The sequence below is a fragment of the Carettochelys insculpta genome, chromosome 5, assembly GCF_033958435.1.
Source record: "Carettochelys insculpta isolate YL-2023 chromosome 5, ASM3395843v1, whole genome shotgun sequence".
In the NCBI taxonomy this organism is placed as follows: Eukaryota; Metazoa; Chordata; order Testudines; family Carettochelyidae; genus Carettochelys; species Carettochelys insculpta.
The window spans coordinates 88,076,364-88,095,915 of NC_134141.1; the positions used below are offsets into that span (position 1 = coordinate 88,076,364).

The 19,552-nt window shown below is 39.1% G+C and overlaps 1 protein-coding gene across 3 annotated transcripts in view; it reads left to right on the forward strand.

The window, feature by feature from the left end:
• TENT2 (terminal nucleotidyltransferase 2) overlaps positions 1-19,552 on the forward strand; it is a 66,437-nt gene that overhangs the window by 13,255 nt on the left and 33,630 nt on the right. For 2 of the 3 annotated variants that reach the window (XM_074995465.1, XM_074995466.1), the window contains exons 4-9: positions 1,911-2,160; positions 4,700-4,814; positions 4,926-5,017; positions 6,384-6,468; positions 7,861-7,930; positions 16,905-16,981. In XM_074995465.1, the coding sequence (XP_074851566.1) occupies positions 1,911-2,160; positions 4,700-4,814; positions 4,926-5,017; positions 6,384-6,468; positions 7,861-7,930; positions 16,905-16,981 (689 nt within the window). The remainder of the gene's footprint in view (positions 1-1,910; positions 2,161-4,699; positions 4,815-4,925; positions 5,018-6,383; positions 6,469-7,860; positions 7,931-16,904; positions 16,982-19,552) is intronic. The other variant, XM_074995467.1, reaches the window with a different exon arrangement.

The window sequence follows — 19,552 nt, forward strand, 5'->3', positions numbered from 1 at the left end:
AAAGTGATTGTCGTCTACTGCTGATTCATTTCCTTTACAAATGATTACTGGCCCCTCTGCCATCTGACTTGCAATCCAGGGCCATGATTCTGAGTGAACAAACACGTGCTTAACTTAGATTAATGCCAGTAATTTGATTAAAAAAAATTGAGGAAGTAAAAATTCAAGTGGAATAGAATTGCTTTTTCAATGTGCAGTGTATGAAGATGTTAGCGTTTCTGTGACATAGAAAACAAGCGGCTTGTACGTTTTTGTCCCTGCATCTGAGAGTGTATGTAAAGTACAGTATTTTGATCTTTAGAACTATATGTATGAAATATATGTGTATATACTTGCACACGTGCAAGTACACACATACATATTTAAATACATACTAATGTAAAACTAGTATACTTGTTGTTTTTTGGAAACTTGTGAGCAAGTTGTGACTATTTTAAAATAAACTTAACATTTTATGTCCTACTCCATTCTCTTAGTTTCTTTTCTGGAAGGGAAATTCCTGATGGAAACTGGGTTTTGCTCAGTTTTGTGTCAAGCTGGGTTTAGATGGAAAATGGAAATCAAGTAAATGTGCAAAAATAGGTTACTTAAAGAAAAATAAGTTTTGCATTTTAAACTGATTATAATTAATACCACTTGTATTTACTAGCCAATAAATTGACAGATTGTTTTTGGTCACGATGGCCAGATTTTCAAAGGTATTTAGGTGTCTAAAGATGCAGATAAATACCTTTTGAAAATCCCCTGGGCACCAATCTGCATCTGTAGGTGTCCAAATATCTATGAAAATTTGTCTCCTTGTCCTTTCTGCTTTTAGAATTCATATCTCATTGTCTCCCACCTGATTTTTTTATTCATTGATTGAAAGAAGTAATCATACACGTTTTTTTAAAAAAAAATCAGTGTCTCACATTTCAAATTTAATTTTAAACAGGATTATTTTGAAAAAGAGAGTTGTTCATGGGGCATTTTTGCAAAGAATAAATATGCTTTTTATATCCATGTTTCTTGGTATAAAAACCAGATCATCCCATTCTATATGTCAGCTGTTTGGAAAATAAAATGTATAGCCTCTAACATATAGTACAGTTTTGTCACAATGGGTGCTTGAAATGATGAGAACAATGTAAGGCCACAACATCACATAACAAAGTATATTTACATTTCTAAAACTAATGAGATCATGCTCTGTTATATTAACTTGGTTTATGAAACTGAGGTGTTAGCTTAATGAAGCCATTAATGTGGCTAAAACTATAAATATTTGGTAAATGAATAGTGGTTCTTTTTTGCCCAGATTATACATTTTACAGTCTGTACAGTCTAAACCTACACAGACAAATTCTACATTTTGAATGGCTGTTGTGGTAAGTTTCTGTCTTTTTCCACTTCCCACCCCTGCTTTTGTCAAATTCATCACTGGGTATACACACTGGACACAACTTTTCAATGCACAAGTGTTGATGTAATTTACAAAAATACACTTTCCAGGAGTGAGTATTTCAGAAAAAGCGTATAGATTGCTTTCCACAAAAATAACTTGACCAGACTTCTGCATGATTGGTTCTATATTGCTTAACTGAATTCACCATGTATTTTCATTGGACTATGGTTTTGTTTTACTGCTGTATAATATATGCTGTGGATTGCGCTTCAGTGATTATCCCTTATATTCTCTCTTCAAGATTTTGATTTTTCTTAGTATTTAGGAAGGATGGCTGCTTTTTAAAGAAAACTTGGTTTTGCTGAAATATTCACTGTAATTAACTGTTCGTATTTGTACTTCAGGCTCTGCTTTAAGAAATTAAAAATTGGACGTTGATAGATGTTTAGATTACAAGTTGGAGGGGATACTGTTGTGTTTTTATTTATTTATTTATTTATTTATTTATTTATTTATTTATTTGCAGGAGGCTAAGTGAACAAAATGTTCCTTATGATGTCAAACGTCAGCGGTTTCATTCACCTCATTGTGAGTCAACTCTAGTTAACCAAACAGTGCCTTTACCAGAAGAACGCAGATACTCATTTCCAGGATCAATTCCTTCACCAGTGTTTCATGCACATTACATACCAGATTTGACTGGTTGTGTTCCACCTTTGCGAGATGCTCCATTTCCAGACCCCATAGAAACCACGCTTCCTGTGGCCAAAGATAAGGTAATGCTAACATAGGTCTGAGTTTTACTGTCTTGTGAGATGTTCAGATTGCATCATTTATGTGAAAAAGTAAAAAGAAAACATTTAATGCTCGTAGTTTTACTTACTTATACCAGGTAAGAAACCACTTTGTTTTAAAATGGCTGATCTATGAAATTGAAATGACCTGGTTATACTCTAATTTCTTGTCACTTTGAAGATGCTTTTACAGAGCACTTGAAACACTAATTTAAGTCTGTTCTCTAGCTGGTAGGGAGACTCTTGTCATCCAGCCTGCGAGCAAATATTTTCTTGGGGTTCTACAGTAGCATCTGTTGCTGGATTTAACAAACCTAGCTGCTGCTCTGTTCTTGAAAGGGACAGAAAACATTTCTAGCTCAATGCTAACATCCTCTTCGCCCCCTCCATTTTTTGCCTACACATGGATGTGATGAAACTGGGTCAGGCAGAGTGTAAAGTGAAGGAACAAATGACGTACCCCTTCAACGGTGGGAATTTTTTTTCCTCCCTACATGTGGATGTGGTGGACTAATAAGCAAACAGGCTAGTAGTGTGGGAGATGGAGCTCTCTGTAGCATAATGGAAGAGCTGTAGAGAAGCTTCTCTGCCCAAATGGGGAGGAAGTGAGGGAGAATTTATAGTTGTTCCCCATTTTGGGGAGATGTAAGGAAAGAAAAAGCTGTATGCTCCATCTTGGATGTGTGAGAGTAGGGGCGTAGAAAATGTGATCAGAGCTAGGAGTAATCATAAGCAGACTAAATAATTGCTTAGGTCCATGAGCAGCTGAAGGGCACCCCTGTTCACTTTTCATTTTGTGTTGGGGGAAAGAGTGGCAAAAGTACTTCTGCTTAAGGTCCCTCATGCCCTAGCGCTGCCTCTGGATATAATGGTATCAGAGCCACAAAATGAGAGAAAAGCCTGTTAGTCTTTTCTTTAGAAATGGCAAACTTTAGTCCACGGTATAATAAATAACTGCCAACTCCCATATTAGAAATTTCAATTTTAATAAGGTCAAGAGTGTATGGACAAGTCTTGCTATACTATTGTGAAAACATCTACCTCAGGGCTATTATTATAATGCGTAGCTGTACAGTAGAGTAAGAGAAACTAATGATGCTTGTTTCCAAATAAAACCAGATTTTTTTTCTGCCAGATTTTTTCAGTTTGATTTTCCTCTCTTGCATACTGCCTGCAAGACCACTTATTTTTTTGTTTTTTTTTCTGACATTGATAAACAAATACATTTAAGACTTGAGGCTATAGAAAGCATTTGTAGCCTTTAAGGCTATTATCTTCTTGGAAGGTTACAGATATTGGCTGGCCAAAGATGAAATTGGTCTGGCAGCTTCTCTCCACATAGTGGCTAAATGGGCTTTGTGTGGGTGACCAAGGTGAACTGGATAAGGCTCTAAGAGGCTACTTTGGAAGCTAATAGACCTATATAGTTTGCAGATGGTACTGAACTGGGAGGGGTTGCAAGTGCTTTGAGGGATAAGATTATAATTCAAAATGATCTGGACAAACTGGAGGAACAGTCTGATATAAATAGGATGAAATTCAGTAAGGATGAATCCAAAGTACTAAACCTAGTAAAAAAACAATCAGTTTTGCACATCAACATGGGAAATGATGACCGTTTAGGAAGGAGTACTGCAGAAAAAGATCTAGGGGTGATAATGGGCCACAAGCTAATAAGAGAGTCAGCAGTGTGATACCACTGTAGTAATGCATTAATAGGACGGTTGCAAACAGGACTCAGGAAGTAATTCTGCTCAACTCTGCACTGATCAGGCCTCAGTTGGAGTATCGTGTCCATTTCTGGGCACCACATTTCAGGGAAGAGAGGACAAATTGGAGAAGGCCCAGAGAAGAGCAACAAAAATGATTAAAGTTCTAGAAAACATGACCTCTGAGGGCACATTGAAATAATTGGGTTTGTTTAGTCTGGAAAAGAGGCAGTTGAGAGGAGACATAACAGCTTCCAAGCACCTAAGAGGTTGTTACAAGGAGGTGGGAGAAAAATTATTCTCTTTAACTTCTGATGATAGGATAAGAAGCAAAGGGCTTAAAGTGCAGCAAGGACGTTTAGGTTGTATATTGGAAAATGCTTCCTAAGTGTCGGGGTGGTTTAGTGGTGAAATAAATTGCCTAGGTAGGGTACGGGATCTCCATTGTTGGAGATTTTTAGGAGCAGATTAGACAAACACTTGTGAGGGGTGGTATTTGTCCTGCCATGAGTGCAGGGAACTACACTTGATGACCACTTGAGGTCCCTTCCAGTTCTAATATAGCTGTGTAGATTGACAAATAACAAGCAGTCCTGTAGCACCTTAAAGACCTAACAAATTTATTAGATCAAGAGCTTTCATGGGTAAGACACACTTCTTCAGATGTATTCACATAGTATGTATTGCCTTTTAAGTATGATCTACTGTTTTCTGTTTTTCATATAAATGCATTTGTTCATGGGAAAGAATGACTTGTCATCCATTATAAATTTTTTTTTTTTTTTTTTTTTTGTGGCGGGTGGGATGTTAAGTTAAGTCAACAGGTACTGGAGTTGTTTCAAGCATGTCAACAACAAACCTGTGACTTGAACAAAAAAGAGCTCTGCAGAACGGAACTCCAGAAGGAAATTCAGCGAATTTTTCCACGTATGTTATTTCAGGCTTTTAGTTAATATTTGAATATTCAATTTTCAGATACATGATTTGTCGGAACTAAGAAAAGTCCTCAAATTTCTTTCCATGATTCTGTTGCTACAGAGAGCAGACTCTTTTTAGTTGGATCCTCACTGAATGGATTCGGTACTCGCAGCAGTGATGGTGACCTCTGCCTGGTGGTTAAAGAGGAACCAGTAAGTTGCTTAAAAAAACATGTTACAATTGGAAGTGTGTTTACGCAGCGAACTCTGTAGTAAAGCATGTAATCTCTTTTAAGATATAGGTTGCACCGCCCTTGTCTGGCACACTTGGGACCTGATCTGTCCCGAACAAGAGAATTTGCCAGACAAAATTGGGTCCCCTGCCATGCCCTCTCCTTCCCCCACTGGCCCATGCTAGGCTGATGCCTCCAGCCCCAGCATGGTTGCAGCCACTGGCCCCTCAAAGGCCAGCTCCAGCTCCCGCCAGGCCTTGAAAAATGTAGTTTTTTGTTTAGGGGATTAGGTCTTTTTTTGGGATGCATATGTGTAAGAAATAGAGGTGTATACAGATGGTGTCAAAAGCTATCAAACAAATATATTTCATGATGACAGTTTTGATCTGTGGCTCTCAGAATACTTCACAAATCCTAATATAACTTTGTGCAACAGCTTTGTGAAGTAGATATCTTAATTTTACAAATAGGCAAAACCGAAGCACCAAGGGATGAGGGTCACACAGGAAAATCTTTGGCAAAACTTTGAACACAATGCAAGTAACCTGTTTCCCAGTTCTGTGCTTTTTTTTTTATATTTTCTTAAGAAAAGAGAAAATACTGATAAGAAAGAAGGACTGATTTTTTTTTTCTTACTTTGCCACATCAAGTAAGGCAGAAATAACAAAATATTGCAGTATATTCGGCGTCTTAGATTTTTTGATAAATGTACTTTATTTCAATAAGAGGAGAATACAATTTCAAAGGTGGAAATGACTTAAAGTACAGGTTACATATAGTGGTGACACCCATTTGCATTATTATGAGAATACAAAGACAAACTTTCCAGTGATGCAGAATCCTGTTGAGGAGAAAAAACAGAATGTGAACTTCTTAAAAAAGGAACAGAGACTCAGTAATTTTCCTAAGTGGCTACAGTAAGAAACCTTAATATGCAATATAGGAATAAAACATACTATATATATAGTAAGAGACTAAATACAGGAAGTTTAAGTTCCCAGAAAAGAAATAGTAAAACCAAGACTTAAGTAGAGGATTCTGGAGTTTTTTGTAAGTAACACCAATTAAAGTGAATGATGCAAAACGTAAGTTTCTTCAGATATGGGTTGGTTAGCTTCCTGTCGCATTTGTTTTCTGGAGTGACTATGATGCATGTTGAGTAGTATTCAATATGGAAAACTTTAGCTGTTGCAAAGGAAATATTAAGGCTTTGTTAAACTTCCTGGATGCTGTTAAATTTTTCTGTGCTCGTATCCTTAATTGTCAGATTTTTCTTCCATTAGCTTTAAATATTGTATAAGAAAAGGGGTCACGTGTTTGTCTGTATCCTAAATTTCATATTTCAGGTAAATCAGAAGACTGAAGCAAGGCATATTCTCAGCTTAGTCCAAAAACTCTTCTGTACTAAACTTTGTAAGTCTCAGACAACTGGTAAGAGTGTTTGTAATTCTGGAGACAAATAGGATATTTTATTAAAGCTTCCTTTATATGTGCATACTGTCCTAATCAGATGGAATAGAAATATCAAAACATACAGTATCTTATCAGAAGGTGTAAGTGGTATGGTAGTTGGAAATGCCCTGCAGATTCTAAAATCTGATAGGCAAGACATTAAAATTTCACTGGGAAGATTACATTTAATAAATTAAGGTTACCCTGTAGTACTTACAACCCAAACTTTACATCTTTAGGTCAGTGGGAACGTGATTGTAAACATAATGAGAAACTTTTCAATCTATTTTGCTATCTTGAGAGAAATACAAATAATGTCAGAGAGAGGGGTAAGTTAATTTAGGGTGGTCTTAAAGATAAGGACATTTGGATTTTGTTCTTACCTTTATTTTCCCCTTCTTTTCTCTCATGGCTTATATAAGGTAGTGCAAAGGGAAAATAGAATGTTTGGTATGGAAAGTATGCAAAGTTCAACTGGTCTGAAATTTTGCTAATATAGTGAAGACAATTAAAAGCTCTTTTCTCTGATGGTTCCCCATAATGGTTATGCTCCTTTGGGCTCAGCTTTTTTTTCCTCTTCTGAAAATTGCCAAATGAAATGTGCCTCTGAGAAGACATGTCCTGGCTCCCAGAAAACAAAGTGAAGGTGTGCTCCATTTCTCTTCCCCTCCTCCCCAAATTGGATGGAAAGAAACAAAATTAACAATACTTGTCTTCTATGTCGATAGAATGCTCAGGAGTATAGTTCCTGCAGGGACTTCTACATAGAGTATGTATGTGTAATGAAAGTGCAGTTAGTGGTGTAGGACAAAATCAAAGCACTAATCTAACAAAATGTAGAATTAAAATATAATTACCAAGTGAAATTATTAAAAATTACACAGCCTGGTTACATGTCCCACCCACAGCTCAGTGCTTGTCTGTTTGCTTTGTGTAAGCAGGTCATGGGACTTGCTTCCAAGTTTTTGGTCTGGTTTTGCACCTTTTGCAAACTAGCAATAATGTAAGAGATTTCATTGATTTCTGTGGTCCTTTTCACGTGCTCAAGGACTACTTAATGTAGGATTTGATGAAGTGGTCTCTTTAGGATCTGCTTATCTCCCACGCCCCATTGAAAAACCTTCCATCAATATTTTTCCCTACAGAAATTAAGTCAATTATTTCTTGTAATTGCCTAGATTTTATTTTCGCTGCTAGTTCTTGTAGGTTTATTACAAAAGTTCACATTGAACTTCATTAATTCACTTGAGCTAAATTCATGAGTCAGCTTCCATTTATTAAATATGATCAACTGACCACTTTAGGATCCAGTTTTCATAAGGTCAGCATCTTGCATGAAATTTCACTGCATGTATTTTATTTCCCTTTCAGCAAACTACATTGAGAGACCTCAGCTGATTCGAGCAAAAGTGCCAATAGTGAAGTTCAGGGATAAAGTCAGGCAAGTACCTTAACATCCTTTCTTAGGCCTATTAGAGTACAGTTCTTAAACATGGATGTGGGACTTCAGTAGTCTGATCAAAATTGTGCATCTTATTTGTGACATTCTATAGTCAGGTCAGAGATCTTGTCAGGTAGCACAGTGGTAATGTCAATGTACGTCCTTTCTGGCCTTAAGCAATTCTCGCAATTGGAGAGCTGTTGAGTTTTTATCATGTGAATAAATGGCAACACTGTATTGTATATTATATAGATAGCATTTTGTCATTTAAAGGCCTTAGTTAATATTAGAGCTACATGAGTCTGTTCTCCTGCTGCAAAAAATTTTTGAGATTTTTGAAAAATTTCCTGTTCCACACTGGGGCATATGGGAGATCTTTTGAAATCTTTTGTGAAAAATGAGTGAGAACTCCCATCCTTGAATTGCTAGTATTTCCTTGTGGGAGGTGGATATTTAGGCTCGTGTTGCTATGCTGAATCAGGCAAGAACTTGAACCTGGGTTCTCACATTACAGGTGGATATCCTAACTTCTCAGAGAATTAGACTCTATATCTGATCTCTTGAATATTTATTTATACCATGTGGAACAGGAGAGAATGAGTCATCCTCTACAGAATAATAAATAGCATGGAAGCTAGAGCATTCACCTGGAATGTGGAAAACCCCATATGTTTAAGTTCAAGCTGCAAATCAGGCAGGGCAGAAACATGAGCCTGTATATCCAACTTCCCAGGTGAGGGTCCTAACCATTGCACTATTCTGAGGTGGGTGAGTGTGGGTGTGATTTTTAATATTGACCTCTGGCATCTTCCCTTCCGAAAGTATAGGTGAAACGAGTGCAGTTCTGCCAAAATTAGCCTTTTTTTGTGAAGAAATGACATCTTAGGAAAAAATTCCTGAACAGCTCTAGTTAAGTTACTTTCTTGGGGGGAAAATCATCAAGATGTTTTAACAGAAAACAATTTGTTTTTACAAGTTAAGTATTTAACTGTTGTCAAGAATTAATGCATGATTTCAGTGTGCATGGCATTGTGGATTCTACTTCAGATGTGAATGTGTCTCATGTACACAAGCTCTGATTCTTTTGAACAGCAGTATCTATCAGTGCTTTAAATGTCCCTGGACTGTCTGCTATTCCCTTATCGCGATGTGAAGGAAGGAATGGCTGCAACCCTCCCTCAGTTGCCTCTTGCTGTCTATGGCAGCAAAATGGAAACTGAAAAATGTTCAGCCCTGCTATACTTCCTGAGCTTCAAACTTTGTTTTGTGGAGAAACTTTTCGCTTCTCATCTTTGACTTAGATTTTTTTTAAATGGTATGTATCCCATATGCTCCCTGTGCAATAGGGCCAAACACTTTGCATCAGCTGTCATCATGACAGACTCTGGCCCCCCAGAATTTAAACCTTCTCTTTCATGTAGTTGGTCATAGGCTCTTAATAGAGGGACTCAACAGATCTCTTCTCCTTCAGGGAAGGAGATGTCTCCAGCAAGTGTCTGGTTTTTCTTGCTGTATCTTCTTGTCTTGCACTCAAAACCAGAAACTTCAGAATTAAATTACATCTACTTGAGCAATCCATGAAGGTCATGTTCTCCTCTGGGGAGGAGAACTCCAAGTCAGGGCTGAGTGGCTTATCCATGGCAAGTGCCTCAAAGTAACCAAGCACCTTAATTGTGTGAGGAGAAACCTTTGAAAAAGGCATCCAGACCTTAATACTGATGCTAAAATTTCTGACACAGGCCATCCAGACATTGATTGTTTTGGTTCAACAGCTTTGATGCTGTTTGGACTCTGGGAGAAAGAGAGATCCAGCATAAACATGGTACACTTCTCAAAGGGGTGTGTGACAGACTTGTACCACATATACGAGCACCTGAGAGCATGCAGCAGGTTCATCCTGCAAGGAAGAGAAACATTCCTACAATAAATTTGTCAAAACCTTCGTTAACATTGAGGGCTGGAAGCAAGGTACAGGCTCTGAAGAATGTGCCTGTGCAGGTGCTGGCATTGCTACCAATCAGCAAGACGTTCCCAGTACAGAGATGTGCCTTCCCAGAACTCTGACCCCCTCTTGCATCATCACTGGGACAGACAGTGACATTGGACATGATGGCACTGGATTCCAGTGTCAGTGCCACTCCCAGAGATGGACTCATCTTTGCCATTTCCAAGCCAGTCTTTCTTCCCTACATCAGTTAGGAAATATTCCTTTGTCAGGTCAAAAAGAAACCTAGAGGGAACTGTGGCAGCATTCTGTATGGGGAGGCACTGATATGTGACTGGCAGTGGACAGGAGAAATATAATTGGGCTAGTATCCTTATAATCTGGCACTGCTGGGGTCTGTTCTTCCATGTATCCAGAAATGCAGAGCCCCCGTCCCATGTACTATGAAAATAAGCATCGTCATCATCCATTCTACCATGCCAACTCTCATGCTTGGGAGGAGGTCACCACAGACATCTGGAAAACTAACTCATTAACCTTCTTCAAAGCCAGCCTTAAAAATCTAACTTGCCATGAGGCCTGCACGAATTTGGAATTGGTTAGGCTGATGGTGTGCTGAGACCATTACCTATCCTGCTGACCAATAGTGACTTACAGTTTGTACTTCCCGTCTGCCTCTATCATCTCTTGTCTCTTGCCTTTTTTACTTGTATTGTAAGCTCTCTGGGATAGGGAATATCTGTTTTGTTCAGCATTTGGCACAGTGGGTTTCTGGTCTGTTATACAGTTGCTCTCCATCTAGTGGTATTCCAGGTTTCTTGAGACTTACGCTTATTAATTGGTTAGAGAACCTGCTTCCATATGGGAACTCACTGCTGTTATTTCAAAGCTTGTGGTGCTCCCCATTCAAACCCTTCTGAGATCTCCACCTATCATCTAATTCTCAAAACAGTCTTTTTGGTGGTCTTTAATTGGTAAGAAGAGTGAGTGTCTATTTGTGTCAGAACACCTGTATGCCTTTTTATGTAAGGACAACATGATATTAATGGACTTTGCATGACGAATCCTCAGAATGGTCTCTGAGGTCCATTTAAGCCCATCCCTAAACTTACATTTGTTAAAGGAGGAAAAAGATACAAATTCTGGGCGTATTCAGAACTTTTCTGTAGGCTCAAATCTTTCAGAATGTCTCCCTTTCTATCTGTGGCTGTATGAACCGGATACTTCATACAGTTCATTGTCTCTTTGGGTAGCCTTTGTATCTAATTGTTACCAGCTGGCTGTTGTACCTATCCTAATGATTATTAAGGCTCACTACTGCAGAGCCTAGGTGACAGAAGTACAGAAGCAGCTTACTACTAAAATCTGCAAGGTAGTTACACAGATAAATCCACTCTTGTACATCCAGCATTATGTGCTGAATTTTTCTAGAGCTGGTGCCAAGTTTGGGAAAGCTGTACTCCAATCTCTGGTTAACTGATGCAGCTCACACTCCTTGTGCTACCATCCCTTGCCTTCCTATAGTAACAGTGGTTCTTCAAGGTGTTGTGGTAAGTGGGAATCCTGTGACCTATTCTCCATCCCTGCTTATGAAGTCCTTGGCAGTCAAGGGCTTTGAATTATGGGGGTAATGAGGGAGGTGGAAGGACGTAGAGGGTCGAACAGCCAAATTGTTGCACAAGAACATGAGGAGGCACAGCCTGGATGTGGCTGAGAAGATTGTTTGTGCATATGCAGCTCAGACCAGGGAGAGGTTGTGACTTCTTGCTTTCTAATTCTCTCTCTGCGCTTTGCCACTATAACTCCCTATCTGGGACACTGAGGCTGTGTCTACAATACAAGATAAATTTTAATTTAAGGCAGTTAGCTTGATTTTGCCATGTGACTGTCTTCACTATAAATACCATTAGCTCAATTTAGGGTGCACTAATCTTGAGATTACAAAATCGCCATTACCTGACGGGTGTAGTGTCACGCTCTAATTCGGAAGTTCGATTAAAGGCCAGTGCGGAAGTGCGACGCCTTAAAATCTTATTTATTAACCTCCAGAGGTGTCCCATATGTAACCCACAATGCCCCTTATTGCTCCGCTCTGGCCGCTGCTCTCCAGTAACAGGAAGACTGTGAATTTCCAAGGGAGAGTGGCAAGCCTTTGTCCGTGGGCTTGTGTTGGTATGAGAGCCAGAGAAATGTCTGTCTGTCTTTCTTTCTTTGCTATTAGTGCTATGAACACATCTGCCCATTCAGATAGTCCTACAGGGAGTTGGTGGCTGTCTCTGTACTTGTTACTTTTGTTCTGCACTGCCTGGCGCCAGCTGCTGTCCTGCTGTACCATGTGTCAACAAGGCTGTGGTGGATGGTTGTGCTTGCATAACATGCCAAGAAACTTCTCAATGTTTACATTTGTGTGCAAGCTCCCTTCTCTCCCCCACAGATGCCATACAGTCCTGATCTTTCCTGTGCTCTGCCACATGACATGCATGCAATGATGGGAGGTGGGACAGTCAGTGGACGGCCAGTTGAGAGCACAGTTGTTGCATGGAAGCCTTATAGTGCAATGGAAAGCCAGAGACTCTCCCCACTACCAATATAATGAAACGGGAAACCAAAAATTCTCTTTTCCTGCACTTTTCTATCCTCTTTCTTCTCACTTTAAAATACCATCTGGGCCCCTGTATTATTTCCAGGGGTCACATGCAATGATGGGGGGTGGGGCACTCAGTGGATGGCTAGTTGCGAATACAGTTGCTACACCTGTGTTGGCAATGTAATGTGGGGGGAAGTCAAAAATTCTTTTTTCCTAGACTTTTCTATCCTCCTTTTTTCTCCTTGCATTATTTCCAGGGATCAGTATATTTTTCAGGGATCGGGAGGGGAATGAGGAAAATGCAATGTGGGAAGATCTCAAGACCAGCGAGCATACCCAGAATGTTACAGGGATGAGGGAACTGTGGGTTAGCTTCCCACAATGCACTGCTGTAACAGTTGATGTTACCCAATTTGAGTGTGGCAGCAATTACTTGATTTTGTGAGGAGCACGTGGGAAGTGAGGATGGGCAAATTCGAGCTTATAAATTCCAGAATTAGAAAATTGATATTAATAAATTTGAATTTATCTCGTAGTATAGCTGTAGCCTGAGTCATTAGGCCATACACCAAGTTCCTGTGCAAGCAGCAAGATGACCCAATATGCTCCAAGCCCAAACTTCCCCCACCTCGACAGTTCAGAGAAATAAGAAGATCCATATGCCTCTTGAAAACAATAAAAGCGTATCACAGTTTATTAACTGGAATCAGTACATCCTTTTCTATAAACCTAGCACACAATTGGTTTGTATTTTTTTTAAATTAATAGGACACAGGTTAAGTGATACCAAATAGAAATAGAAAGAATTACAAACTACCCCTTGTTATTAACTTACAGAAAAGATACCATTCTGTACACTTTGATTATACAGTAATAACGTATACAATCAATTGTTTATCACTTGAGGATCAGACTGTCTACTTCACCCCATCATTGTAAACCAGTACACCTTTGCAATGTATTGTTTGAAAGAAAGTCCAGGCCAGGCTTCTCTCCTGTTGGAGTATAGTTGCCATGCTGTCTCCTTCCTTGCTCATTAGCTTCAGAGCTGTGTTTCCTTGATATGTAAAAATGGATCTTCATTGTCTTTGCCTGATGACTCACCTGGTCAGAGAAGCAAATGTGTATTCCTTTGGCTAGGGCAGACCTATTTATCATCCCCTCCCCCAACAGCTGCAAGCCTGGTTTAACCATATATTTCATTCATCGTTCTAGCGTACATTCTTATTCTCAGTACACAGTGCATATGTACCTCACACAAGAATATTAATACATGAGTTACTTTTTTAAAAATGCTTCAAAAAGTGTATTTTGTACAAAGGGTATTACAGTAGTATGTAGGGTGTGATGTGAACATGGGAGAAAGTAGGGTTACTGTGTGTAATCCACATACATACCTATAGTGGGAACCACAGTAACCTCAAAGAATAATATTTCCTGAAGGGTAAGTAACCGATCTTTGTATTTTGTTTTAAAACCATCTTATCAAATTAACATTTTTATAAGCACATATTTAATGTATTACGCACAGGCTGTAGTCTGATTTGAATCAAAATTTTTTATAACATTAAATATTTTGTGGAGATATGTTGAATTTCTAGCAAAAATTATGGACTTCCATGCTAACCATATGGTACAAAAATCATGCATGTGAATTAAGTACTTGGTTTGGTATTTAATTTTTAACACTTAAGGAAAAACGATGTGTATCTAATGAAAAAAATAAACAATGAAAGCACAATGGATGCAAAAAAACTTGTGAAATTTATGAATGAATGTGAAAATAACATTCATGAAATAATATAAGGAATGCACGAGGATGCTGTGTGGCATAGTTGTTTATATCCTAACAGAGAGGTAGCCATGTTAGGCTGTATTCTAACAAAACAAAACAGCAGTCTTGTAGCACTTTAAAGACTAACAGAATAATTTATTAGCTGATGTGCTTTCATGGGACAGACTCTTTTCCTCAGATCTATAAAACTTCCAGTCCAGACCCAGATAGGAAGACTCGTGTCAGTTTGTCTTCTGAAATTAACAAGAGCCTTCCTTGAGGGTAGCTACCAGAAAGGCATATAGATGAGCTGCCATGCCTCCCTAACCCCCCAGCTTGAGGACCCAGAGCTGTACTACCTGTTTTCCTGAGCTAGAGTGGAAGTGGAAGAGGCAAGGTATCCTGTGCTCTGCTGTTTTTCTGGGGAAAAATGTCCAGATCTCATACAGATTTGGCAAAATACTTCATTTTTACTGAGTGGGCATTTTTTGACAAAACTAAGTTTATCATAAAATCTTCCTAAAGTGGCTTATTTGTTTTTTTTTTCCCCTCCTCTGCTTCCCCTAATTCTTTCCCTAATTATTTGTTACTGCCTTCCTCTTCTAAAATCTGCACATGCCATTTTACTTTTCCAGCTTACCCCATCAACAACTTTCTTTCACACACACTTTCCCTCAATTCACGTGCACACGTTCTCATGCACTTATCCATAGAGAGATCAAGAAATGAACCTGGCAATGAATACCCAGAGGACTAACTCTTTATTAACTAAGTATAGGGATAGTCACTGTCCATTCCATGTACCTTCTCTCTTTCCTAGCTGCTCCCAGGAAACACATTTAATTCAGTGCAGTTGAATGACCATTAATATTCCCAGCGGTGTTTATACATTTTTTTACAATACCTACCAAATAGTAACTCAAACCTGTAATTTTCCTACTCTGCTGATTTTCTGTTTAGTTTGGGGGGATTTGTTTTCTTATTACCTATGACAGAGTAAAATTTAACTCTGATATGGGTTTTCAAATAACATCTGCTACCATGGGCTATCGTAAAGCAATTAACAAAACAAAAATTCCGTTCCCAGTATAGTGTATTCTGCACATACTTGAATTGATAGCGTAACTGGCACACTTTGATATCCATCAATATTACAACTTATATGACTATTTATTATAAAGGAAATGTTAGGAACATGTCAAAGGGATTTTCTAACAAACAGGTTATTAATTAGCTATGCAATGATTATATTATATGTGTTTCTCTAAAAAAAAAAAAAAAAAAATCACTGCCGTAATTATTACTGTTGGTTTTTCTGTCTGTATGGCAATTTGTAAACCTGGTAAAATTTCATAAATAGATTTTAAAAATTCAAAAAAGAGAGGGATATTGCAGAAAAATAGTGTGTTTGACATTTTGAGAACATTTGATTGGGTCCATCCTGAATCTCTAACGTATCACTGATATGACTTCCCTTCTGATCCATGTAGTGTGTCCCGCCTGTTACAGATGAAAATGTAGCTGTTCTTAATTGACTCTTAATTCAGATGCTGTCACAAGTTTTTTTAATCTCATGCAAGGCACTGCAATTAATTTGTAAACTGAAAATAGGCTTATTATGCTTTTCTTGCTGCGTTTGCTACTAATAAAATTAAATTTATAAAAATTGACACACTGAAGTCAGACTAACAATGGAGAAGCTGAGTTAATAGCAAATCTTATATTTTTGTACAAAACAAATGTCTCCTAAAATGCTTGTTGCTGTGATATCTCAACATCTCATAGAGTTAAGAAACAGTAAGGACATTGAAATATGTGTAGCCACATTGGTATGTCCTCAGAGTTGACTCAATTATATATGAATTATGTTGGGAAATCCTGGTATTTGTAAACCTCCTATTTATATTTTCTCTCTTCCTTTCCTGGAGACATATTCCAAAGTAAAACATAACAGAATCCCAATACTTTCAAAAGATGTTTTGATAAATCCAAGTGTTCAGCGAAGGAATATACCTTAAATATTGCCAGTTTAAATGTGTAGGCTAATGCTAAAACATGTAGTGCTTGTCTACACTTGCCCCCCAACTTCAAAGGGGGCATGTTACTCAGGGTGATGGGAGATTACTACTGAAGTGCTGTGGTGCATATACAGCACTTCATTAGGCTAATTCTCCCCTGTGGCAACTTCGAAGTGTGCACTTCAGAGTGCCTTTACTGCTCAAGTTTGATGCTTCAAAATTGCCGCAGGGGAGAATTAGCCTAATGAAGTGCTGCATATGCACCACAGCACTTCAGTAGTAATCTCCCATCACCCTGAGTAACATGCTCCCTTCAAAGTTGGTGGCAAGTGTAGACCCAGCCACAGGATTTTAAGCCATGTTATTAATTTGGACTGTGTTCTACTTGCATATCCTGTATTAGCCAATTTCAGTATCATTTAGTTGTATCAGATGCAACTGATTTCAAGTCCATAATTTAGACATAAGCAGTATTGAAGCAAATAGCATATTTGACACCCTCACAGCTTTTGTTGATTGACCCAAGAAGTATAAGTCTAGAGGCATAGTTGTTAATTCAGTTAATGAAAGGTTAGTAATAAATATATTGTAGTTACGTCTTGTTTTGAAAACTGTATGCAATTGTAATTTTACTTTTTATATCCCCACAGCTGTGTGGAGTTTGACTTGAATGTAAACAATGTTGTAGGAATAAGGAATACATTCCTTCTCAGAACCTATGCATACAGTAAGTTGTCTTTATATTTTCTTATTTCTAGATAGCTGTGTCCTACTTTAAACTAGCACTTCAGCTAAACCTCTTGATGGGAACTTTAGGTATTAGTACATTTTAAACTAATCACATTGGGACATTACCTTTTTATTAAGTAAATAAAGTAGGTACATTCATTCTTTCTTAAAAGATTTGTTGTATGGTGAAAACACATGTAGTTTAATGACTATTTAAATTTTGATAGTTAAAAAGATAAAATGTACGTTTTTCATGCAAAGGTCCACAGACTTATTGTGGTGGGTATGTCAGCCTGTCTGTATCTTGGGGGCAGAACCTGCCCCATCAGTCAGGGATGCCCTGCTGACTGAAGGTCCTGCTGCAGAGCTTCTTTGAGGGGAATTCCAAACAGTATTTTGGATTTAGACTGATAATTCAGTTGAATACTTAGTCCGGCCAGTGCCTAACAGAGTCCTAGGCCTGCCTTTGATTTTTGAAGGAAGATTGCCCTTCAGCTCTGTTTCCCCTTCTGAGGTGTTTGGAGCAGATATTCTTTCAGGGAGAGCTAGCCTGAGAAAAGGCAGAGATAAATGGCAGGCGCAGTGTCTTGTTGGGGAGCTTGGTCAGTACGACAGGCAGAGTGCAGTTTCTCTCACAGGCCAGTGAGGATGGAGTCACCTTAGCCCTGCTCCCCTGAACCAGAGAGGAGCCAGGCAAGCTGTGCTGGGCAACATGCAGCCAAGTAAGAAATGGAGATGGGTGGGAGTGGGGGCGGGAAAGCTGTCTCTGGGGTAGAGGGTTCCCTCTGCCTCCCCGAGCGGACTGAAGCTGGAAGAGCAGCGTGCCAGATGAAAGACCGTGCCAGCATCCCTTCAGAATGCACTGGTAGTCGCACCTCTGAATGCGGAGCTCAGGTGCCTCTGCTTCCCTGCAGACGATGGATACGGGAGTGGGCACAAGATACAGCACAGTCACTGCTGGGGCCAAAGGATGCAGTAAGGAGCCGCTGGACCAAGATCTCTCCCTCCCTCTCCGCCCCCCTGCAGCCCCCAACCTAAATGGATCCCTGCTGATAGCCCAGGATGAGACTGCTCACCTGGCAAACAGACTTATCTGGGTTATGTGGATCCCATGCAAAAGAGAGGGTTAGAACTGCTGGGGAGCCTGTTCATCAGTCCAAGGCTTGTGCCTTCCAAGAGGGACAATTAATACTCCACATCTGAGTTTATGAAAATTGCGCAAATCTCTCTCTCTCTCACACTCACACGCTGGAAGCAGCATTATGGGAACAGGCTTCATGGAGTGACACACATCAACTAGTTTCCAACACCCGGCGGCTTTGCTCATCCTCAGAGAGCAGAAAAACAAAGATTTGACCACTGACTTGCTTGATTCTTCTAAGCACACTTTTAATCCAGTTATAGTTCAGCAGTTCAGATCAGCATTAGATACACGTAGAGCAAAATACTAATGTGGTCTTTCTCAGTCTAAAAATTCTGTGACCTAAATTCTTCTCTCTTGGGAGAAGCATGGGAATCAAAGCTTTCTGATGAAGGTATATGGTGTATTGCTTCTTGAAATCGGATGCTCAGATAAATCAGTTCCTAGCTACCTTAGTGATATAACTGGGGAAAAATTATGGCAAACTGAGGTTATTCACGTATCAGAAGAGTTGACTTACGCTCTATGTCAGATGTTAAAGAAAAAAGAATACAAGTTATTTGGTAAGTTGGAGTGGTCTGTGAATTACAATATGATAAACTCTCTCTCTGCAATTGGTAGCTAGAACAAGTGCAGCAGGGTCAGTAACTATCACATATTGCCTAAATTACTTGCCACTCAGCTCAGTCTGGAATTAGGCTACTGATCAGTGCCAGGATCTTTCATTTTGGGAACAAAAAAGGCTACCTACAGTTTTGATCAAATGAGGTGACTGGGCGTTGTCCAGAGAGGGAAGCCTATATAATTGCGAGAATTTCAAGAACAGCTTTGTCCTATTCTCTGTCTCAACCACCAATGCAAAGGCCACAACATGAACCAAATCATTACCCACTTCAGACTGGAGCAGTGCAACATACTTCTTATTTCTTTCCTCAGAATGTGGAATGAGGTGAGCAGAGCCCTATCAGAAGCAGCTGACTAAATTTCTAATAGAGGGTTGTCTTCAGAGCAGTCCCACTTCATCATCCCCATGCAATTATTGTTTGGATAATGGAGGACAGCCTCTTTCTCTCCCCCACCCCTCCCCATCTTCAGTCATTACATTTTGAATTTGCATGCTTTCTAGGATCATGGTAGCAATAATACTGCCTTTAGAGTAGGAAATTCTCTTTTCTGGCCAGTTCTTCTGATGAGGGTTTTGTACAAACAGAAAGCTGAAGCAAATATACAGGGTGGTACAGTTTCTTTTGTGTCCTGGATTCAGGACAGACATGGAGATATGGTGCCACAGAAGTTATTCTTAGGCCTATGCTGAGAATACCGTCTTAAAAGAAAGTAAGCAGAATATGAAGATTGTCGTAATGCAAACAATTGGTGTCATGGGAAAATCCAGTTGTTGTTGCATCCTGCTGGGAATTCTGATCTCAA